This window comes from Besnoitia besnoiti, chromosome VI, assembly GCF_002563875.1.
Source record: "Besnoitia besnoiti strain Bb-Ger1 chromosome VI, whole genome shotgun sequence".
Classification (NCBI taxonomy): Eukaryota; Apicomplexa; class Conoidasida; order Eucoccidiorida; family Sarcocystidae; genus Besnoitia; species Besnoitia besnoiti.
The window spans coordinates 229,967-253,597 of NC_042361.1; the positions used below are offsets into that span (position 1 = coordinate 229,967).

At 61.0% G+C, this 23,631-nt stretch overlaps 3 protein-coding genes across 3 annotated transcripts; 1 reads left to right on the top strand and 2 right to left on the bottom strand.

The window, feature by feature from the left end:
• Positions 1–132: 132 nt before the first annotated feature.
• Positions 133–8,506, bottom strand: BESB_064710 (uncharacterized protein; the record flags this gene model as incomplete). The annotated part of the gene is made up of 4 exons (XM_029364866.1): positions 133–2,193; positions 2,709–3,018; positions 5,832–6,888; positions 7,240–8,506. The coding sequence occupies 4 exons, from the start codon at positions 8,504–8,506 to the stop codon at positions 133–135; spliced, it is 4,695 nt and encodes a 1,564-aa protein (XP_029218449.1).
• Positions 8,507–10,297: 1,791 nt separating this feature from the next.
• BESB_064720 (uncharacterized protein) lies at positions 10,298–12,656 on the top strand (the record flags this gene model as incomplete). The annotated part of the gene is made up of 4 exons (XM_029364867.1): positions 10,298–10,443; positions 10,716–10,830; positions 11,500–11,706; positions 12,024–12,656. 4 exons carry the CDS (start codon positions 10,298–10,300, stop codon positions 12,654–12,656), a joined length of 1,101 nt encoding a protein of 366 aa, XP_029218450.1.
• Positions 12,657–15,986: 3,330 nt separating this feature from the next.
• BESB_064730 (RNA recognition motif-containing protein) lies at positions 15,987–18,955 on the bottom strand (the record flags this gene model as incomplete). The annotated part of the gene is made up of 3 exons (XM_029364868.1): positions 15,987–17,293; positions 17,570–18,019; positions 18,289–18,955. The coding sequence occupies 3 exons, from the start codon at positions 18,953–18,955 to the stop codon at positions 15,987–15,989; spliced, it is 2,424 nt and encodes an 807-aa protein (XP_029218451.1).
• Positions 18,956–23,631: the final 4,676 nt, after the last annotated feature.

Sequence of the window (23,631 nt, forward strand, 5' to 3'; positions counted from 1 at the left end):
TCTGTTTGGGCTTTGTGGCCTCTGGACGTATTGCCAGGCGGCGGGGGGGAGGGCGGGGAGGTTTCGAGGCGCAGCGGCGATGGGAGCGTTCTTCGCCCCGTTTGCGTTTGGGGACTCGCGGCTCGCGCGGCTCTAGGGCAGCTGGAAGTCCAAAGGGGAGAGGGGCGGCGAGTCGAGGCGCGGAGGCGCGGAGGCGCCCAGGCTGTCGTCAGAGAGCGAGCGCGAGCGGGCGCCAAAGGTGAAGAGCGCCGAGGAGGCTACAGACCTCCGGCCTAGAGGGGAGGAGGGCGGCGCCAGCGGCGAGTTTTTTCCTTTTTCGGCGTTCTGGCGCGAGTCGCGCAGGCCCTTCGCCGCGCCTACTTGTCTCACCTCTTCGTCCGCTTTGGCGGTCGACTCCTCGTCCCTTGGAGAGCCGCCGACCGGCGACAGAGACGGCGGCGAGGCCGCGTCGGGCGCCGGGGACAGCAGGGCGAGATGCCCGCGGCTTGTATCGTCGTGGCTTGGCTCTGCGCCGGGCTTCAGCTGGAAGGCGTCCTCCTGGAGGGTTTTCGTCCGCGTTGGGAGCTCCGCGACGCCTCGGGCAAACGCCCAGTCGTCTTCCTCCACCGCGATGGCGCAGCCCTCTAGGATGCGCCGAAACGCCTCCTCGTAGGCCGCGTGGTTCGTGCCGGGGCGCGAGGCGGCGCGCAGGGGCAGGTCGCCGCCCTCCGCTGAGACAGACCGCCGCCGCGCCGCGCCCGTCGACTCCTGCTGGCTCTCGCGCGCGAGCTGCTCCGCGCGGACTTGGGCGATGACGCGCGTCGCCAGGCTAGAAGTCCCCGCGGCCGCAGACGGAGACGAGAGCGGGCGCGAGACCGCGTCTCGGGAGAGCGAGCGCGCCCGGCGCCTGGCTGCGTCGGCTTTCGCCTTCCGCCCCAGCGACGCCAGTGAAAGCGGCCGTCTTCCCCGCTCGCGATCCGCGTGCGGCGAGCGTCCGCGCGAGTCGCTCGCGCCGGCAGCGACGCGCGGCTTACGCTCCGGCTCCGCTCGCTGCTGTTCTTCCTTCTTCTCCTCGGCTGGAACGCCAAGCGAAATGGAGGTCCTCGTGCTCTCCTCGTCAGTCTGCGGCACCGGCGCGAAGACGCTGGCAGAGCTGGGTGACAGGGGGGCGGGCAGAGTCTCCTCCGCGTGCCCCGAGCTGCAGGCGTCGAGGGCAGGCAGAGGGCTGGCTGCCGCGTCCACTCCCCGCGGCTCCGGGGCGCCAAACACCGAGCCCACGCTGCTGTGGCGCGTCGCGCAGTCGCGCTGAGCCTTCCGCGCCTCCAACTCGAACTGTCTGAGGAAGATGTCGACGGCGGAGGGCTTCTCGGCGTCCGCGACGCCGCCGAGTGCCAGGTCTTCGTCCACGTCCGGCGACTCGTCCCGCGGCGACACCAGGAAGCCGAGACTCAGCTCGCGCTCCTGGTCGTCGACGGAGGAAGACGACACCGTCAGAACTTCCTCCTCGAGACCGGCCGTCTCGTCGTCTCGCACCCTGCGCGGGGAGACGAGCGTGAAGGAAAAGCACGGCGAGTCGCTTGCGGTCGAGTGGAGGCGGGGCAAGTCGTCCCTGCAGAGCGGTAGCGCGTGCAGCTGGTGGCGGCTAGGCGCCTCCTCTGTCTCCCCGACGGGGCTCGTCTCGGTCTCGTCTCCTTCCTCCGCTCGCTCGCCCTCTATGTGCTCCGCCAGGGTCCCGGTCGCCCCACTCGGAGAGAGGGCGCACGAAGTGCTTCCAGCGCGAAACCGCTTTCTCTTTCGGCTGCACGACGCGTCGCCGTCTGGGCCGTCTTCGACCTCCTTTTCTCCCTGCTCGGCCTCTCGACTCGCGTCTTCGCTCGTGCTCTCATGCGCTTCTTCCGCGCCGCGCGGCGGCGCCGCTGCGGCCTCGTCGGCAGTTGCCGAGGAGATTGACGGCGAGCCGCTGATGCCCGAGTGGCTGCCGTCAAGCAGCGCGAGCCGCTCCTCCTTGCCGCCGGCGTCTCGCCAGGCGTGCGACTGCGAAGGCGGGACGGGCGACCCGGAGTACGGGTGGGGAGAAGTGGAGGTCAGCGAGGCGAAGTGCGAGAAGCCGCGCAGAGTCGACGGGCGGGCTTTGTAGTGGCTCTCCTGAGCCCAGTACGACTGGTGGTTGTCGAACGGAAGGCAGATCGCCTCGGACTGAAGCGAGTGTTTCCCCTGAAGACAAGAAGACAGGCGCGGCTGCAGGCGAACATGCGCTCCGACCTACTCTCGTGCGCACACCCACGGAGATACGGGTCGAGTAGATGACGCGACGAGGTAACTCGAGCTTCGAAACGCAACTCCTGCTGACGGAGAGCGAAGTGACCAGCGCTTCGGACCAACTCTCTTGACAGAGCAACCCGATTCAAGAAAGAGACGACCAAGCAAGATTTTCCTGTCTTCGAGAGCGCCGCTTTTGACCGCCACAGCGCACAGGCGCTCGGTCGCCGCCTGCGCTAAGGCAGGCGACATGAGTGAAGTCGCATGAGCCTCCGCGAGCTCCACGATCGACACGGACGCGGAGAGACACCACGGCGAGCTGCCGGAAAGAGGCGCTCGATGCCGAAAAAAGAAGGATCTCTATCGTGAAAACGAGAGCGTGGCCCCCTTTGCTAGTGCCTCTATCGGCAGAATCTCTTAGTCTGCTTTGAGCATATTGTTCCCTTTTCTTCGCGGTTTGTGCAGCTTACCAGGAGGGTTGAGGCGCGGTCCGGCAGGAAGGCGTGTGAGTCGTTCCAGGATCGCGCTGAGAGGACCGTGGCGGCCGTTGAAGGAAGCACAGAGAGGATTTTCTTTTCTTGTTCGTCGATCTCCGAGAGCGCCTCCGGCACCGGCAAGGCGGTGAGCGAGCGGACCAGGCGCTTGGCTGGTGGTGAGGCGAGCCGAATCTGCGCGTTGGTCCAGAGTTCCTTCGGGGGAGGCACGGGGACGGCGCCCAGACGGAGGCGAAACACCTGCTCGCGCTCGCTGAGCGTCACGAGCTTCACACTGTAAACGTAGCTGCACACGCAGGGGGAAAAAACGCGCAGAAATCACACACGCGAAGCGCGATGAGGGTCCCGAGAACAGAAACGCGAGGCAGCGCCGAGTCCGCAGGATTTTAGCGACTAACAGCGTGCCCAGCACACAAAAGCTGAAAAAGGCGGCGGCAGGCTCGACGACAGCAGACACCACGCGCGATGCACACCCCGGCCGAAGGGCTGATGGTGGAGCCTGAGTCAAAGGAACGAGCCGACCGCCCGGTTGCGCCACGCTGGCAGGACAAACCGAAGAAATCGGGGGTCTAGGGCCGAGAGAACCAAACCGAGGTTTGTGAAGAAGCAAAGACGGAAAGAAAACACAGCGATTCGCTACATCGTTCACGGTGTTGCAGTTGTTGCAGTAACGGCAAGACACAAGAGACTCTGCGGCCGCGCCCGTGCCGCCGTCGGTGTCGCCCGGTCGCTGGAGCCCGAAGGGGCGGCTGGGGATGATGTTGATTTCCGTGGTACAAAATGAAACGTGGGACGGATAAAAAAAGTCAAAAAAAACACATAGAGACGCGGTGTCTCTCTCTTTCTCGGTGTAGTCAGCCACGCAGTCGCTGCCGACACAGTCCCTGGGGCCCTGTTCGTCTCCGGTACCACGTGGCGGCGGCCGGCAGTTGAGCAGGCCCTTCCCAGAAGACAGTGAAACGAGAGACGAAAGTTGCAACAAAAGCGAATGAAACCACGGAAATGAGAAGCGATGCAATTTAAAAGTGCACGTGTGAAGAGCAGTGAGACCAAATGTCAAACAGAGAGCCGCCACATGCGGCAACTTCGCTGCACCCGCGCGCGGGTCCTCTAACCCCCCCGCGCCGCGCGGCACGGAACCCACTCGACAGGCAGGTAGGAAGATAAAACGGCGCAGAGCGCATGAAAAGTACGCGAGACGTCGAAATAATTTGTCAGAAAATGCAGCGAAGTAGAGGTGATGGGGCGAGCCAGCAGATCGAAATGTCGACAGGTTACAAGGGGAAAAGGCGAGAATACCGAGGCGGAAGAAACCAGCGGCCCGATGACAGGCACTGGACACGCATCGACCCCGGGAGAGGGAAGTCGCTTTCGCCTTTGGAACAATTCCCGTCAAAATAGAAAGCAATAGAAAATAGTATCACAATCGAGGCTCCTCTGGCCTGCTCAGGGGAAGCAGAGACACTCGATAGCGGAGAAACTGACATGACACTCCTGCAGCGCGATGAGTTAGTCGTCTATGCTGAATGCCCTCGTGTGCACTACCAGACAGGGATGAACATGCGAACAACTTCAATACGAGAAAGAAAATCCGCTTTTGATTTCCGTTGATGGTGTTGAATGCACGCGAAACGCGGGAGATGTTTCAAGAGTTTATGATCGTCGGTGGCGGAGCACCCAGACACGACCCCGGCACCGCCAGTGGAAAACTTCGTTTTCCTCCGCCCGACACTCTCGCCAGGAGATTTCATTGACACAGTTGACTGTTTCGTCGACAGGAAAGCCGTTAAAAGCAAACTGAGTGGACACAAGTCGAAAGAAATGCGGCAGAGAGGAGCCTGCGGCGTGGCTTGTCGCTGACTCAACGCGGACGCCGGCAATGGGGCGGGCTCGAGTGGGGCCCCAACGCGGAGATGCGCGTGCGGATCCGCAGGCAAAGTCGAGAGAATGAAGAGAAGATTAATCCCCCTCCCTCACACCCGGAACCATCGAGAAAAACAGAACAGCTCCTTTGGTTCAGCCACAGAGAAGCTAGAGGATCCCCGAGGTCGCTCAACCAATGGTGCCTCACGAAAAAAAGCCGGGAAACCGGAACGTCTGGTGCGAAGACAGCCTGTCGAACAGAGTGGGCAGCGCCAGAGAGGAATGCGGAGAACGCCTGACACGTAGTAGCGGCATTGAGTGTGCAAAGGGGACGACACGACTGGATAAATGAACTTTGTCACCGTCGAAGTATGATTGCCCTGGGCGCCCAGGCAGCACAGTTCAGTCGGGTGTACGTACACGATCTAAAATATACAGAAAACGACATCTTACGAGGCAGAAGTGAAAACCGCGAAAACGAAATCTCACGCGGAGGTGTCGCACTCGAAAGCGGACTAATTTCCTCTCTCAGGTCGAGCCGAGTCAGATCGATAGGTCAAGATTGTGGTGGGCTGGACATCGTAGACCGCCGACGGACGGTATTTCAAGCAACCATTCAAAGACGCCACAATCCTGCATCGCAGGAGCTCGCTGACCCTATCCTTGAGAGCGCAGTGCGCCAAGGATGGAAACTAAAAATGATGGACTGGAGAACACTGTCTCCACAAGGGGGACGTTCACCGCGCACAGATCACATTTCACAAGTTTCGTACTGCACTGCACGGTTCACTGGACGACAAGCACTTTTCCAGCATGATCCAGGCGGCGTCGAAGGAAAAACGAAAGTGAAAGGAAAAGAGCTCGCCTACACGGAAAGTGTGATGTCCTGCAGCAGACTATTCACGTGCTCTCGGCCGGTCCCCGCGCGACGCCAGAGTCTACACGGTACAGGCGCCAGCGGCAGCGCGCTACAACTACATATATATATTTGTGTAAACTGCACACATTGCCCCATCAGCGCTTCGAGGAGGATGTTCAGTAAAGCCATGTATATCCAGTGTAGAGTACGCAGGGAGCAGATGCCACACTTACATTTTTGGAACGCGAGACACCGCCAGAGCACGTCTGACTCAGTCTCAGCTGGTTCCCTGCGAGGGCGCTTGCGTCCCTCATCCCCCCTCCCCCCCCCGCCAAATGTGGTTTCCTAGAGAGATGGGATGTGCGTGGTGGTCTTACCGGAACTCGAAGCCGTCGTTGTTCCTGTTTTGTCGCACTTCATATCGCCCAACGAGTTCAACTTCTACGTCGTCTTGGTCCTCTTCGAGGAGAGTTTGTGGCCTATTGCCTTCCTCCATGTCGAGTCCGCCGGCGGCGTTTCCTCCCCACGATCGTTTGCTCTGGCCGTCTGAACCAGGCGCGTCCGCCGCACAGGGCGCCCCTAAGAGCAGCATGGCAGACGCGCTGCGGCGCGGCTTTCCGGAGCCTAGGGCTGCGTCGAATTCCTCTTCACGTACGTCGTCCTTAGCTTTGTGGTATCTCACGCACAGCAGAACAAAGCGCGGCAGAAGAAGCAGAAGCGAGAGGGCAAGCACCACTTCTTCGCACACCAACAGCGCAAGGCGAATGTCGTCTCTGTGGGATTCGACTCCACTTTTTCCCTCGGAGGAATCCGAGCTTTCCGTGTCAGACTTGGCAAAAGGCGAAGGCGGCGCGACCAGGTCTTCCTCAGGTGGTCGTGTGTCTCCCCGTGCCTTGACTTTGTCTGCAGTGACCAGCCCCAGCAGGGCGACGGCGACGACGATGCACACAATGAGCAATGCTTCGTTTAGAACGCAAATCAGCAAGTTTCGCTTTCTCTTCTGCAGCTGCTTCTCAAATTTCCCCTCGAGGGCCGAGTACTGCTCGCGGTTCCAGGCTCTGGCTGTCGGCGAGTGCACGTTTGTGAGCTGGAACCCCGAGAACGAGGCCGCAGGCGAGTGGGACGGCTGGCGCCGCGGCCGCCTGGCGCGCTTGAAAGGTGCGATCTGAGCGTGGACGAAGAGCGCAAACGCGACGGCGACCGCCGGCAGGAGCGCAAAGGCAGCCAAGTAGGACTTTAGGCAAAAGAGGAGGAAGCACGTGGCGGGGGTGAACCCGCATAACAGCGCGGCGTAGAAGCCGCGGAACGAAAAGAGCGCCGCAGTCGTGTTCTGATACACGAAAAAGTAAAACGGGAGGTAGCCCAGGTACCCCGCCACCATGAAGCTCGCGAGAAAAACCAGGAAGAGGAAACTGACAACTGCGATGGACGTGCCTGCAGAAAATGAAAAACACATCAAAGAGAGAGGTCAGGGGGGACTGGGAGGCGCTCCGAACGCCAGGGGGACAGGGCAGAAGAAAGGCGGAAGGATGTAGGCGAATGGAAAAACTCAAAGGCTGAACCAAGCCGAGCAGCCAGTAGCGAAAAAGAAGGCGCATCATCCACGCGGAACCCATGCCACGGGCACGCCTCACAGAGAAGGAGGAGAGCTTGCCACCCAATCAGAATTATAACATTATAACTAGCTATCGTCACTGTCCAATGATCCGCAATCCAGAACTGTATAACACACGACGAATGAAAAGAAACCTTGCCGTGAAACTGAGGCCGGGTCCCGTTGCTTACCAAGCGTTCTGTCGTAGGACTGATTTCGCAAGGTCACCTCGTCCTTGAACGACTGCAAGTTCCTGCTGCCCCCGGCGGCGAGTCTCGGCGCCTGGGCAAGTCTCGCTTGGTCTCCCCGCATCGCGTCGCCCTCCCCCTCGCCTCCAGCCTCGCCCTCTCCGCCGGCGAACTCGCTTCTCGCAAGCGTCAAGTTGTTCTCCGTCCTGGAGAAGTGAAGGGTCGCGTGGCGGGCGAGGAGGAGCTCCTGGCGCTGGAGAAGTGCGGCTCTCTCCATCGCCCGCCCCTCTCTGACTGTCCACGCCGTGGAGAGCGCAAAGAGGCCGACAACGAGGACGAAGAGAAGGTGCATCGAGAAGGCATTTTTCTCGCCTCTGACCAGGAACAGCGAGACCGCGGCGACGGCACAGAGAGCGAGTGCCAAGAACGTGTGGCTGACGCAAAACAGCACGTAGGCGAACGCGAGGAGAGCGCAGGAGAAGCAGGTGTGAACCTCCCACTTTGTCGGCGCGCGGTAGCCCCTGCACACCGAGGCGCAGCAGCACGCAGGCCCGCCGCTCGAGCCGTCCGACGCATGGCTGGTCTGCGAAAGCTCGCGAACGAGGATCGGGGACGAGGTCTCCTCTGGGCGCAACTCGGCCGCCCGCTGCAACGCAGAGGGCGAGAAGAATGACCCAAACCCGGCGCTCGGCGAGCCGGGTGCAGACAGGGGCGGCGGCGCGGAGGAGGAGGACGCAGAAGACGACGGAGAGCGCGGCGCCAGCAGCGCCTGCAAAGTCGGTTCTGGGTGCTGCCACGCCGCCTCACAAGGCGACGCCGGTGGCGGCGCAGGCGCGGCCGAGGCCAGGGAGACAGGGGCAAGCAGCCCGCTGGATCTCGCCGACAGCGGCGACCCGAGCGGCGAAGACGCCTGTGGAGACCCTGTGTGCGGAGACGGAAGCCGGAAACTCACCGTGCGCACAGAGGCAGGCGACAGCGGCAGGGCACGTCCCGAGGCGGGCGGCGGCGACGAGACGCGTGCCGAGGGCGAGAGGTCGACGAGGCCGCGGGCCTCGCGGCAAGCAGGCGACTCCGGGGGGAGAGTCTCTGTGCGCGGAACCGAAGCGGAATGGACGTTGAGGCGGACAGGCGCCGAAGCCCCAGGGCCGTCGTGAGAGTCGAAAGAAGAGTGCAGAGAGGAGCTCTGCGACCGCGAGGCCCAGCCCCCTCCCGCGCTGAGGCTCTCAGACCTGGCCGAGGCTGCGAACGGAGAAGACTCCGGCGCCTCCATTCTTAGGAAGGAAGCCAACGAGGCGATGCGCGAAAAATTCAGGCGAGATGGAACAGAGCAAGCAATCACCGGAACGCTACACGAACAGGGCGCGCTCCTTTCGCGCCGCGTCCATCATCGTGCAGAGTTGTGCAGCACGCTGGTCTTTTCCGCTGTCCCTCCTCCTCTGTCCTTTTTCTCTTGGAGCTGTTGGGATTCCAGAAAATAGAGTCGAGAAAAGAGCTGAGTGCCCTCTATGTGGCAGCCCGACACCGCGGCTTTCTCGAGAGCACGGGAAGTTGGTCAGAGCGGAGTCAGTCTGTTAGCTCCGACGAAAGAGAAAGAGCGCGAACTATGAGTCGAGCAACCTCTCGAAGGCCATCGATGACACAGTTGTGGAGCGTAAATCCAACTGAAAATGGAAAATGCAATCCGGTAATTCTGTTTCTTTTTTAGTTGCATCCATTGATTAGAGGAAACCGACGAGCGAGTGGCGCCGTTCCACGCAGCGGTAGTAAGCAGAAATCTGAAAGAAGAAGGTGGCGCTCTAGAATTCCTTGCGGAAAAATGACTGCAAAGCGCGTTTTCTATGGAGTCGCAAGGCTAAGAAAAACCTGTGTCGAATGTGCCAGCTGCGAGTTCAGCTGCCACGCCCGACTCCGCTGTCCCGTGTCTTGTGACCGTTGCAAAAAACAGTCTCGAGCGCCACGCCGCAGCGGAGGCTACAGGACAGCGCGCCCCCAGGTGCCGATACTGTGGGATGCCAAGCAAGAAAGCAAGTAAACCCGTCAAAAAGAAAGCCATACCGGCGGATCCAAGAGAACTGTGTGCTCTGAAGAGGTACATCAACGGAGAGCGGCGTACGAGTTCACTGCGCTGTAGAAAATTCCTCTCCTCTCAAGCATCGAAGCGTTACACAGCGAATCCGCGCGACCCTGGAGAGAGAGAACACTCTCTAGCCCCGTGCCTGAAGCGCGTATAGGGCGATACCTGACTAGCGGGGAAAGCCTGGAAAGCAAGGCGGCGGCAAAGACCTCAGATGTCTATTTCAGTCGCTCAGGACTTTGCTCCACGTGGCGGGCGCACAGATCCCTCTGACGGATCGAGGAAACCGGCGGTCTAGTAATTCTGGAAAAAACCAACGCGCAGAGCGCACAGACTGCCTCGCAGTTTGACGGCAAAACCGCGCTTCATTCGTAGAAGACACGCGACAGGAGTAGTCTGCCATTCTCGTGTGAGGCAGTTCACGTGAGACTGAGGCACAAACCGAAGGACAGGGGAGAGGAACGGCATCTTCTCTCTTGCGACTGAATGCTTTTAGCTGCCTTCTGCACTCGTAAACCCGCTGTCGCTCTCCCGGGTGAGGCGCGTTGTTCCGTCCTGACTCCCAGCGAGTCGTAAAACGAACGAATCGACGCGCGCTGATATCGCGGGGTGGATGTATGCGGGGAGCACCAAACCGCTATGTAGGAGAGGAGTTGTCATTCTGGTGGTGCAAGAGTTCGCCTGCTAGCTTTTCCGTGTTGACAAGGATTTCTAGCCGTGGCTGAAGGCTGGGTCGGAGCTGTGTGTATCGAACTACGGTTGCAGAGATGTAACACGTCAATCGCCAAGCGTGTGTGAAACTGTGACGCACGAGGCCCTCGGTTCCGGATTCTTATTAGCAGCAGGCCCCCAGCAGTAGCGGTTAAACTGTAGAAGAAGAAGCACGGGCGATCATAAAACACCAGTTCAGGCATTCTGTACCTCGGACTGGAAGAGACGGAGAATGAGTATGTTCATTCAGCGATTTCCACTTATCCAAAAGTCAGCATGGCGGGCCGGAGATGGATAGGAAGGAAACTTTCTAGCAAAGCTCTGGAAGTGTTCGCACCCGGAGCCGAGGAAATTTCGCTTGTCCTCAGCATCCGCCTTCTTCCCAGCTCTCAGCATCCGGAGCGGTGTGTCGCAGTGGAGCTGTAAGCAGTGCCAAGCAAGATGCATGTGGCGTTAAGGAGAGCTGAAGCCGACTAGAGGTAGCCCGTATTTCACACATGGGAACGCTCTCTCCTTAGCTCCAACCCGTTGTGTGAGCGGGACGCCAGGAGCCTTGACAGGTCGCAAAGACACCAATGACGTGGCTGTCGGTATGGTAGAGTTCTACTGAGTTGAAGCTGGGAGAGGCACACCGGAAAAACAAAGGTCAGCGTGATGTGGTTCTTGAGGCGTTGTGGCGAATGCTGGATGTCAGACTAGCGCAGAGTTCCCCTCTGCGGCTCTCTGCAGAATCACCTCAAAGGGTCGTAGTTCCTGCGCATTTAGGGTGCTTCATCTTGTACGTGTTTGAGGCTTCCAGCGAAAACTTAGTAAGCCAGCTCTGTGCATTCGTTCCGACCTCTCTAGTCGAATAGGCTGTATGATCTCCATCGCATAATGCTGTATCGTGATCGCAGAGGCTGCTTCCACGGTGTGCAAGGCGATGTGTTTGAGGGCTCAACCACAATGTGGCAGCGCTCGTGTGTGTGTGTACCAGGTCACTCTTCCATTCGGTTTCTTCGTTCCGTCTTGAAATTGCCTCTCACCCTCATGGCATGCGTGTGCACAATTGAGCAGCAACGTGACACAACATGAAACATGCGGACTTCGTTCAGCATCCGTGAAACACAACGCTCTGTCGGGGCGCTTGGCGCTGTGGGGCCGTTGATAAGGCTTCACCCAGCGTCTCCGCCAGCTCTTTAGTCTTCCTGAGTTTGTCGGGAGCAATGACCCGAGTAGACTGAGTGCAAAGAAAGCGCTCCTTCAGGGAAAACGGCTTCTCCGTGGCGGCTGTGTCTGCAGGTTTGAGAGCCACAGCGAGAGCCCCTGTGGGGCACCTCGTCGGCTTGCCGACGAGTTCGTGAATTTCACTTCTCGACGTCCGGATTGCTCCCTGTCGTGCAGAAGGCACCGCCGGCGCCATGGATGACCTCCGTCCGCCCTGGTACTGCTGCGCGGTGAGTGTCGGCGACGCAGCGGTTGCGCTGTGTCTCGTTCAGGAACACAACACAGGCAATAGGAATTCAGACTCAGACACTCTGTTTATAGGCTGTATCGCGAAGGACTGTCCTTCGAATCGGAGTCTAGAGCGCGGACGGCAGTGGAAAGCCTCGGGGGGCGGGATGCCAGCGAGTCAGCGCGCCGAACGATTCGATGCGACAGGGGGCGGAGGCAGTTCGGGTGAAGTCGCTCCGCAACCGGTCGCGGTACTCGCTCGGGTTCCGGCAAAAGGCGGGAAGAGTTTGGAGTGCAAGATGTTAACTGAGTGGCAACTAGGCATGCATCATGGTGCGCTGTCGCGAGGTCGCAGGCGTATGCGATGAGAGATTTGGCGACACTGGGGTTTGCAACAGTGTGTGCCAACGTTAAATCTCGACGCAGTCCAAAATCGCTCTATCGGGGATAGACGCAGCCGGGAAGATCACTGTAGCATAGCGTAGAACCTAGTCGCAAGCGGGTGACGCTAGCGAACGATCCAGGGATAGCAACGCAACGAAAGCTGTTTGCCTGTCTCTCCTTTCAGGTGCCTCGCCTGGCGACCCAGAGCGATCGTCAGTTGCTTGTCGTGGCGGGAATCCTTAACGTACTCGTTCCGGTGGGCACCGGGGCGCTGCTGTGTGGGCTCGCCACGGGCAAGCGCCAGCTGGTCGTTGCAGGCGTCTGTCAGATCGTTACCTCCCTAATTTTCGTCGGCATCGTCTGGTCTATCGTCACAGGCGTTCTGATGATCATCAGCGGCTCCGAGCTGTTTGACACGCCGCACTCGCCACAGACTCGCCGCAGCGAACAGCGAGGCACTGCACAATCACTATCAAACCGCGAGTCGCCTGCGCAAAAAACTGCAGACCTCGAGCGCGGTCCCGCAGAAGGGGCGGAAGCGCCGCCTTCCACGTCTTTCACGCCCGAGTTAGAGGGGGCGAAAGGCAGCGGGCTGCCAGTTGTGAACCCCTGTCAGCACCAGAGCTGCTCAGAGCCGCAGGACGCTACTCCCCAGCGAGCGAAGGCCTCGCAGAGCGCAGTTGGCTGCCCCCTCGCACAAATCTCGCTATGCAAAGCGACGCATGCTTCTGCGAAGAGAAGGAGATTCTCGTGTTTGAGAACGACTCCGGCCTTCCAGACTCGCCCTACGACCGCTCGGGCACATCCCCAGCCCTAGCGGAAGTTACAGGGAAGGCCGATCTAATTTTTGAGATCGGACTCGTAGACGATGGGGCACCACGCAGCGCGATCGACATCCGAATTGCACCCCTGGCAGGGAGCGCCGTCTCGCAGTAAAACCTTGAGGAGCGCCAGGGCAGCGGCGAGGCGCAAGCAACGCGCGCATCCAGAAGCGAGCCCGAGTCACAAGGGGAGCGTACGCATCATCCAAGCGAGGGAGGCGCACGACGGTAAGACACGGGCGGAGAGTGCGAGAGTTCATCTGAAGAAGACGTCGGAGAAACTTTGCGAGAATGCGCCTCGTCTCTCCACGAGAGGCTGCTCGATCCCGCGCCAGTTTCCGCAGTCAATGCAAGGGTGGAATCGGACGCGTTTGCCTCGGGAGAGTCGATCCCTGACCTGCAAAACACCGCTTTTTCGGGTCTGCAAACTGTCGAGAGTGCGAAGCCGGGGGGGAACTGTTTGCCCGTTCGAGTGCTCAGCGTGGCTTCCCAAGAAGAAAACGGCGCGAATGAGTCTCTGCTGTGAGCCGCAGACAGCTGAAAAACGTTCGGAAAAAGAGGCGTGGAGCTAGGCGTCCTGCACGAATGGGGAAGGGGGGGGGGGTGTGCATGAACGATTATGATTGATTCTCCGGATGAACAGAGATGAACAGCCGTCAGCTTCCCGCGGGTCGACGCACATAGGAGGGTTTCCACTGCCAGTCGAGAGTCGCTGGACTTGTTTGGGACGTTAACGCAGCGATGTGCATCCGCTTGGATCATGTGCTAGAATGCCTGATCCTCCGCGCCGTGCGGCAGAGCACTGCCGTGAGCGAAAAGACAGTCCCAAGCTTCCAACGACGGGAAAAAGAGGAGAAGATGACACTCGGGGTGCAAAATATTTAGGAGATGCCTAGAGCTGTATGCGTTGGTTGTTCGCACATTGTTCCGCTACAACATCACGTGGGGGCCGGCTCACGCAACGATATCCTTTCCGAATGCTGTAAAAGCACCTCTGGCGAGTGTACAGGGAAGCTTTGCTTGAGTGTGGTTCGAGCGCCCCTGCGGCGCAAGCTGAAGCGAGTGAGGCAGAGCCCGCATAAGGAACTATCTCTACGACCTAACCAGTGTATTTTGACGGTTGCGGAGGGAAGTATCGAGCTTCCAAGGCCAACGCGGTCGCGGCCACGCCTCGCGCGCCTCACCCAAGGAACAGATCCTACGCCCCTCTGCGCTCTAGGGTTCAGGGCGCTAGCGCTCTTTTGAATGGCTGCATACACCGTCGATGCTGTCTGCATGCTGTGTGCGCGGCTGCCGCGTCTAGTGTGTGACTCCGACGTTGAGAATTGCAGCTTTTTGGTGCGTTCTGCGCAACTCTCGTCGAGTGCGCAGAGCGAGCGCACGCCCGCGTACACACCACCGGCAGTTCAGACTGCCCGTTAGCTGACCACTCGAGAAATCGATGGATTTTCTCTGTGGATGGATACTGCAATTCGGTCCATACAAGGAGAGGACTCGGGTGAAAAACGCACACAAGATAGAGCGGCGCTTCACTTCCCGACACCTGCTCCATCCATCCGGCCCTCGGCCGCACCCGCCCTCACCCCGCCATTAGAAGAGCGAAAACTCCTCTCATCAACCTCTTCCCCGGTGGGACACGCGTCCTCTGACTGTCGACACAGAGCGACGAGGTTGAGATCGGCGAGCGACGCGCGCCGAAACGGGAAGTTAGAGACGCGACGACCTCACTCACGCCCCTTGCCTGTGTCCTTCACTCTTCTCTCTCCTCCCACTCTTCTTGGCATTTCTCGCCATCCCCCCGCAGTCCAGAGGCACCGCGACGAGACGCCCTGCCCCTGCCCCAGTTTCTTCTCGGCGTCCTCGACTCGTGAGAATCTCTCTCGCGAGCCGCGACTGACGCAGACCCGAAACGAGGCCGTGCAGGCACCGTCAGGTTTTGTTCGCGGGATTGCTGCCGCGAAACTGGAAGAGCGAGCGAGCTGCGTGGTGGTGCGGGCGCCCAGAGACGATCCCTTCTTCTTGTCCGGTGACACTGCCACTGTTGATGATGAACCCGAAGGCGCCAGACCAGCGGTAACTCTCGACCGAATGTCTCTTGTTCCTCTCTCCGGTGAGAGCGAGAAAGAACTGCGGAAAATCCGGAGTTCTGAGCAGCAACGAAAAAATGCGCACAAACCTCCCGCCGTCTGTAACGCACCGCGAATCGTTTGACGCCATCCACAGCCACGATCCGCCGCGATTCAACGGAAATACATTCGACTCTTGGGTCATACATATATATATGGACATCTGCAAACGAAGGAATGGCCTCTGAACCCGGTGGAGCTCTGCGCCCGACCGTATGCGTCGCCGGAAACAGGGGAAGTACGCAGTTCTACACATACTTCCACGGACCGATCCTTACGTACATATATCGCTTGAATCGAGATATACGTAGATACATAAACGTGGGATGTAGACGTGGAGAGGCACCTGGCCTCTCTTTGCCGCTGGCGTCGATATATCTGATACTCGAGTTTCTCGGCTTCCGCTTTCTTCGCTTTCCACTGATGCTCTGCTAACATGGTCGGCCTCTTCGCCGGCTCCAACACACTGGGCTACGGAAGACAGCAGCGCCTGCACTCTCCTTCTCCTTTTGAGACAGAGGCACGCGGCAGGCTCCCTCGAACTCTGCAAGCATCGCCGACCTCTTGCCTGTCCTCCATCCCGTGAACCCGTGCAGCGTCCCTGGACGGATCTTCTTGCAGCCAAAAAACCTGCATAGACACTACCACATTGTCCCTACATATATATACAGTTTCTTATACATATGTATATATATATATATATATATGGATACATGGAGAAACCATATGGCCCACCGACGTTCCCGGCTCATTCCCGCCCGCCGTGCCCCACAGCCACCGCACAGCTCGCTCCTCGTTTTTACGCCGAGTCGAGGGAGACTTGAGGACCTTGCTGGCTTTTCCTGTCCTCTCCCCGCTTTCACATCGCTCTTGCTCCTTCAAACAAAGCCGCTGACGCTGCTCGCGTTGCCTTCGAGCCTCGGAGCACGCCTGGCGTCTCTCTCTCCCTTTGCAGTTCGCTCCCCGTTCTGGTGTTCGCTCCCTGCCTCAGCCCTCCCTCGGGCTCCCTCCTCGCCTGCATCTGGTCACTCTCGCCTTCACTAAACTCCCTGTCGCTTGGTCGTCCTGCTTCACTCGCTCGCTCTCCCTTCGCCCCTCTTCCTCCTCCACCCTCGCCGTCTCTCCTCTCCTTCACTCAGCAGAAGCACACCTCTGCCGAAAACGACCCCCACGGCTTCCTTCCTCAGTCCCTCGTCTCACTTAGTACGCGTTGAAGCGCTGACCCGCGGCAGCGCCGTACGCCGCTTGGGGCGGGGGCGCGGGGCCCGCGCCCCAGGTCTGCTGCTGTGCTCCCCCCCCCGGGGCCGCAAAGGCCTGCTGGGTCCCTGCCGCCCCGGCGCCGCGCGCCTGGACGGCGCCAGCGCAGACGCCTCCGCTCATCTGCGGGTTCGCGTTGCTCATCATGGCGCCGCTGCTGCCGGCACCGGCCGCCGCCGCGGCGAGCGAGCCGACGGCTGCGAGCTGGAGGTGCGACGACAGGGTGTGCGGGTGTCCGTGGGCGCTCGCGCCCGCGCCAGCCTGCTGCGCCGCGCCCGCGCCTCCCTGCGCCCTCGCGCCGCCCTGCCCGGCCGGGGCGTTCTGGGCGCCAGTCTGCAGCGGGTTCCCGAGACCGACCATGCCGGCGACTCCAGACATTGCGGCTGCCGCGTTATTGACGCCGGCGCCCTGCTGCTGAGGCGCGGCGGCGCCGTGAGGGTGCGCGTGCATGCTGGCCGCGGAGACGCCGTGGTTCTTCATCGCCGCGGGCGTCGCGCCCGCGAGGTGGGGATGGGCTCCGTGGTGGTGCGCCGCCGCGCCCGCGCCCTGAGGCTGGCCCCCGGCGCCGCCCTGGGGCTGTCCGCCGTGGAGGTGGCCGTGAGCCGCGTGCGGGTGCGTGGCCGCCGCGGAGAGGAGGTGCTGGACGTGGTGCTCCTCACCCTTTTTGATGGAGACGTTCAGGCGCTTGTTCATCGCCAGGCAGCCGTTCATGTGATTGACTGCGTTCGCGGCGCTCTGGATGTTGTCGTAGCTGACGAAGGCGTAGCCTCGGTTTCGGTGGCTGAGCTTGTCGACCGGAATGTGGCAGGAGACGATGCTGCCGAAGCTCGAGAAGGTCTGAATCAAGTCCGTCTTTGTCCACTCGTTCGGGATGTGAAACACAAACACGTTCGCGCCCGGAGGGCCGGCTGCCTCGGAGCCGCCCACCGCGCCGCCGCTGCTGTGCGAGCCATGCATGCCCCCGATCGCGCCGCCACCCGCGCAAAAGACGGCCTGACTGACCGCGCCCAGCGTCAAACTCGCCAGTGGAGGCAGGTGATCAAACTCGGGCGGGCGCTCCCACGTCGTCACACTCGCGTACTCATTGTGGTAATAGGGTCGCCCGTCAGGTGCAAAGTACTCTTTCCACTGACCCGCCTGCCGCGGGTTGGCGTTGCTGCCCGACAAACTGGTTCGGCCGCCCATGCCTCCCGAGCCCGACAGGCCCTGTGCCATCATCCCGCCGCTCAAACCCCCCCAGCCGCCCAAACCTATACAATACACACAGACCTGCAGCCCACTACACATTAGAGCGTCTCTAGATCTATATCTATATATGAGTATCTATCTACCAGTCTATCTACATCTATACGTAATAAATATCCATCTATCTGTATCTGCCTGTCTACCAATTCATTTAGTTGTCTATCTATCTGTCTATCTGCACACTCACTAACGGATCCAGTCCTCTTTGCGTGCCTCCTGTTATGAAGGCCTAGACCCTAATCGGCGCCGCGTTCGAGTGCGCTTCCGAGTGCGTCACTTACCGTGCTGGCCGCCGGTCACGTGCTGCTGCCTCTGGGCCTTGCTTTCGGCGAAGCGGACTTCGACGGGGCGTGTGCAGCCCTCGAAGACGTGTTTGCCGTTCAGGATTCGCATCGCGTGGAGGCCTTCCTCCTTGTACTTAAACTTGACAAACGCGCAGCCACGGCCCGTCCCGGTGCTGCTGTCGCGCATCACAAAGACTTCCTCCACCGTGCCGTAGGTCTGGAAGAAGAGGCGCAGCTCGTCCTCGCTCATCGTGCGCGGGATACTCCCTACAAACAACTTCGCCTGGTCGACTCCGCCACCGCCCTCGCCGCCCATGCCCAAGCTGTTCATCCCCAGACGCTCCGCCTCGCCCGTCGCGTACTTCACAATGATCGGCCCCAGCGCCTGATCTAAAATGCGGTTGCTATGCAACGCGCGAATGCACGCGTCTGCAGCAGCCAGAGAGGCTGAAAAAAGAAAAACAGACAAAAAATGGACAAAATCAGACACCACCGGGCATCCCCCGCGACTGCGCCCGCTCGACAGACGCGAAACACGAGCACACTAGAAAACAAAAACCAGCTCCGAACACCCCGACAGTCCCTCCTCCTCGTCCCCCCTTCTCTTGGGCTTTACGGTTTAGGCAACGACTTGTCTACGGCTGGTCAGTGTGTTCCGCTCGGGCTGTCGCTGACAACACAGAGACCGACGCGCCCTTTGTGTTTACGGTTCTTACCCATTTTGACGAATGCGCTGTTTTTGTGTTTTTGCGTGTTTCGGTCCCGGATGACATAGACTTCGCGGACGTCCCCGAAGTCTTCGAAAATCGGCCTGAGGGCGTCGTCTTCCATCGTGGGCGGGACGCGTCCGACAAACAACTTGATCTCGACTGGCGGCGCGTTGTGCGGGAGCGGCTGCGTGAGCGGCGTCGCTGCGTTGTTTTGCACAGCGCCAGGCGACATCGCGCTCATGGCCGTGTTACCCGCGCTCGCGCCCGGCTGGTGCGCGGCGGCGCCTGCAGGCCCGGAGACAATCGCGGATGGCGAGGCCATGGGGTTGTTGCCGGGGGTCGCGCCTGCGGCTCCGGGGGCCTTGGCGGCCACTGCCACGCCGGCGCCTGCGGGGGTGGCGACGCCGGGGGGCGACAGCGTCTCGGCGCTCGAGGAGCCGGCGGTCCCTGCGGCGGCCGCGGCGACCGGCGCTTTCTGGGCGAGGGCGAGGTCGACTTGGGGACTGTTGGCGCCGGCGCCCCCAGCGGCCACGGCAGCGAGAGACGGCGACAGCGACGCGTTGCTCACGCCCTTGCCGGCCTTCCCCATAGCCGACGATGCAGCGCCGGAAGGCGACGACTTCGGACTGCCTGCACCGCCTCCTCCTGGCACGCTCCCGTTCTCGTTTTCCATCTCCGGAGACACTCCGACGGGTGCGGGCGCGCGAGACCTCGGGGGGGGGGGGGGGGCGAGAGCGGACTCGTACGGCCGCCTGGCGCGTGCGCAAACAAGAGAGGGGCGGCGAACGGAGCGACAGGGCGACGAGGCGAGGCCGGCGACGCGGAGACCTCAGGGCTAACGGCGATCCTCGGGCGACCGAGAATCCAGACTAGACAAAGCCGAACGCGGCCGGCGGACGATACGGGAAAACGCGGAGAAATGAAAAAAATTGAACTCCTCGACGCGCGGACGCTCGCAGGGAGCGGAGAAACGAAGGATGTCAGAGGCCGGGCGCGGACCGTCTTCCCGGCGACCTGCACACCAACGTCTGAGCGAGAAAGCCCGCGCATGGCGCATGCAAACAGCCCCCGACGCACACAGCAGACGGCCCAGCACAAATCCGCCGCTTGAACTCGAGAGAGAATCAGCGGAGCAGCCGCGGAAGACAACGAGACCGTCCCCAGACAGCTCCACCGTCTACATACGCACACCGACCCGCCTGCGCTCTGCTCGGTCGCGCGACACAAACAACAAAAAGCCTCCATGTCTCCTCGTGCTTGCTACGCCGGGCGCAGGCCGGCACCCCGAAGTGTCATGCGCCTCTACAACAAAGATACGCTTGACTCTTTCCAACTTACGCTACAGAACCCGCCGTGCGCTCAGCTCGCCACCTGCATGCGATTCGCACGTGAATTCTCTTGCACGACGCCTTCTCACCTCCAAAAGGCGACCAGACGCCTCCGGCGCTTCTGTGACGCCCCAGGAAAACTGAAACAAAGTCTGCAGGACAAAACGACAAAAAAAAACGCGTGCATCTCCTCCGAGACTCGAGCCGGACATTACAGGCCCCCGGACCCCCCCGGCAGCCGGCCTGCCGGATGCGGCGAGGCGCGCGGCGCACCCACCGCCAGCAACGACGCACACGGGGAACCAGGGGCTGCAAGAAAGAAGAGCGAGAGAATCTCTGAAACTTGGTGACGACAATGGAGAGACAACGGATCGCGACGTCGCCCCGAACACAGATCGGCGTCACAGATCGCCCGAGAGGCCCGTTGCAGCCGCAGGAGACATGGTGCGTGTAAAACTGCGCCACCGGCGCCCTTTCGCCTCCACAGTTTACAACACACACGCACAATCTCCTCCCCTGCCTCGTCTCCCGCTGCCTCTCTCCATCGCCCTCGAGCTCGCCAAACCCCCCCCGACCCCCCCGTCTCCAGCTTCTCGGCCCCTGCGCAGTAACAGACGTGAAGACCGGCCTCTGACTCGCGAGTCCGACGCCTTCTTTGCGACTTCCGTGGAAAGAAGAGAGAAGAGGGACGCCTTTCGCGCAGCGACCTGTGCACACTCTGCGGAGTGCAGAGGCAGATGACGTCTGCTCCTCCGGCGCTGTCTCGCACATAGGCGAAGATACACAGCGAGAGAGGCATGCGGCGACACAACACCTCAGACGAGGCGTCGAGGCGGCCTCAAGCGACGCCTCGGAGGCCTAGCCTCGCCCGAGCCACCTGCCCTCTCCAGGTGCGGCACACGAGACCGCGCAGGGTTCTCTCGGAGTTGAGGCGAGAAGAGCAACCCCTGCGACGCACATCAACTAAGGAGACTAAGAGGCTGGCGGCGCGTGCCTGGACCCTCCTCGTCGCTTTCGCTGCGCGCGAGGAGGCGCGCGGTGCCGCCGCGGCAGAACACACGCGGCAGGGGCGCGAGACAAGTCCGCGCAGGGCAACCGACGGGGGCCGCTGCCGCTGGTGGCGGCTCTAGAGAACAGCACGCGAGGCGAGCGGAAACGGGACGTCTGCGCAGGGTTTGAGGTCGCGCTAGGCGGCGAGACAGGAATGAGAGAGAGGGCGGCTAACAAACGTTCGCGGCGCGGCCCCTTGGTGCTTGGCGCCTGGGTGCTCTCGCGCGAGGGCATAGGCGGCTTACCGGACACAACAGGCTTGCGAAAGGTAGAGACTGCGCAGGCTCGCGCAGAGAGAACTTAATGAACGAGAGAGCGAGGAAAAGAGAGTCGCGGTTCGCGACGAGATAGGCGCACCGCGCGCGTGGCTGCCGGCAGATCACGACGCGAGAGGGCGGGAAAGAGGTGGGAGGTGGCGGCCGGGAATCGCACACCACCACGGCACACGGCGACGAGGAGGCCGCAGAGAAAGGTGTGATTTTCGTCTTTACCTGCTCAAAAAGCCCGCAGCTCTCCGGCCGCTCTGCTGGATAGAGAGAAATGCGTCACCGGGGCGGAGGAGGGTCGGGGTGGGGCGTTGGCGGACATAGCATAGACGGGCGTTACCACGCGGAGACAGGTTTCTTTGGGCAGGTTGCGGCGGCGCGCGACAGCGAGAAGTCGGCCCGCGCGCGGCGATCGGAAGAAGAGAACCTCGCGAGTTGGAGACTTAGTGGCGGCGAAACGCGCACAGAAAACTCGACAAGGGTCGCAGAAAGTGCCGAAAAGCCTTAGCCGCTAAAAGCACACGCCATCCCCCCGCAGCACGAAGGCGCTGCCGAAAAGCCGTCGTCACGGCGCCCTCTCAACGCACGTGCGCGCGCTCTTCTCGCTCTACGAGGTCTCTCCATAGAGAGGAGGCGGCCGACACCTTCCTTCTTCCCCCCTCTCCGTCCTCGCCGCTCGCCCCTCTCTCTCGCGCGCTGACGCGCCGCGCGCGTTTTCGACAGGCACGACGCCACGCAACGCCGCGTGTGCGTGTGCAACGCCAGCGGGGGGCCGACTCACGTTTCCGCCGCGTCAAGAACGCGGCAAACTCGCACGTGCTGCCTCCAGCTGCGCCTTTCCTTCATATAGGCAAAGGTCTCCTCGGGGTCGCCGGTCCCTCCGTCTCTGTCTCTCTCCCGACACCTCCGCGCGCCGCGCGCGTGTGCCGCCACTGCGCTGCGCCGCGCTGAGTGCCGGAAAGAAGAGCTCAGGCGGCACCTTTTGGCCGTTCAAATCATGCCCCCGCAGTGCGCCGGCAGTGCAACAGCGCTCAAGCAGACACTGGCTCGCGGAGGAGGCCGCAGAAAAACGAAAAAAAGGCCGTTGTGGGACGCCGTGGTGTACGTACACCGCAACCACTCGTAGCAGCCGCCCTTGAGCGGAGACAGGTCAGGTGACTGTGCGTGGCAGCCGCAGAAAGAAAGAGAGGATTCGGCCGAGTCCACGCCAGCGGTGTGCCGCGGAATTCGCTTCTTTGTCGCCCCGGCGTCAAGAGGACCTTTCTTCTCGGCAAAAGGCGTGGCTCTAACGTCTTGACTTACCCGTGGGAAGTCCCTCGCGCCTGCCGGCGAATTTGCGGCTAGAGGCGGGAGCTGTATCTGGACAGCGGAGACTCCCCGTTTTCATTTTTTCCCCGAGTCTTCGCTATCGCCTGGTCCGATGCTTCGTCTGTGGAGGCGACCGCACGTAGCTCGCCTTGCCGACTTTTTAGCAGAAAATGCCTTCCGCCGTCTGGCAAGCGGCGGAGCGGGCAGCGTGGAAAGCCTCTGCGAAGGCCAGCGCCTGGCTCCGCAGCAGGACCGGCAGGAGGATGGGGTGGTGAGGCTCGAAACGAACCACATATCTCTTGAGAGTCCGCAGGAAGAAGAGACGGCAAACAACTCCTCCGAAACCGACGTTGCTACACCGTTCTAGAACTCGTGAGGGATACCCTCCTGAAGGAGGCGCAGGCCGGCAGTCAGTCCAGCATGAGAGGCAGTCCACACAAGCGTTTCAGTGCGGAGAGTTCGCCTTCCAGTCATCAGATTGCGCGGACGGAGATCAGCATACCGCCGAAGCCGGGGCCATGCTCAATAGAACGTCACGCAGTTGGGTGCAAACGTAGCGAACAGGAAAGCGCGGCGTCAGATTTTCGCAGCGACCGCGTCTCCAACGGCCGATCTGATCTGCCTAGAAGAAGAAGAGACCTTCCTCTCTACTCACTTGTTTGCTAAAGGAGCCTTTGTAGACTGGAGATTCACGTAGAAGTGCGCTAGGGGGTGAATCCATGATGAGAGGCGAGAAACGAAAACGAGTTCCTGCGGCTGCTTAGGTTCTGCACTCCATCCCCCCTGCCCCGCGCAGCTTCCACGCGCCTCCAAATCTAATCGGGAGGCTCATGGCGGCGTCTCGAGAATGGAGGCAGACCCGCGGGGAGACTTGTCCCATGCGAGATCGATTCCGCGCCCAGCCACACGCGTCGGGCAACGGAGACAAGGAGGACTGACGAGGACAGCGAGGTCGTGTGCCCGCCTCTTCTTCGGAGGCACTCACTTGCAGACTTCACCTCGTCCTCATGTCCTCAGTACGCGATAGTTGTGAAAATCCGACACAGAGAGCTTATTCAGGGCGCTCCGTTACTCTGATACCATGGAGTCAGCCCGAGGGACGGAAATCCCAAAAAAATGAGGCTTCCTACCCAGCACACGACCGAAAAGAGAGGGATATTAACCTGTGCGACAGCACACTTAGAGGAAGTGGACAGGAAGGGACGAAGCACACATGCTGCCTCCAGACTCGTAGAAGGACATAGCCTCGAAAGGGCTGCTTGGAAAGAGTACGCAGAGCTGCGGCAAAGGAATTCAAACGAACTGCGCGAAGCAAACAGGATGAAGTGACCCTGCCTCTTCTCGAGGCATTACTGTATACCTCACTCTTCCGAGTCCCGCCTGCTTTGTAAGACACG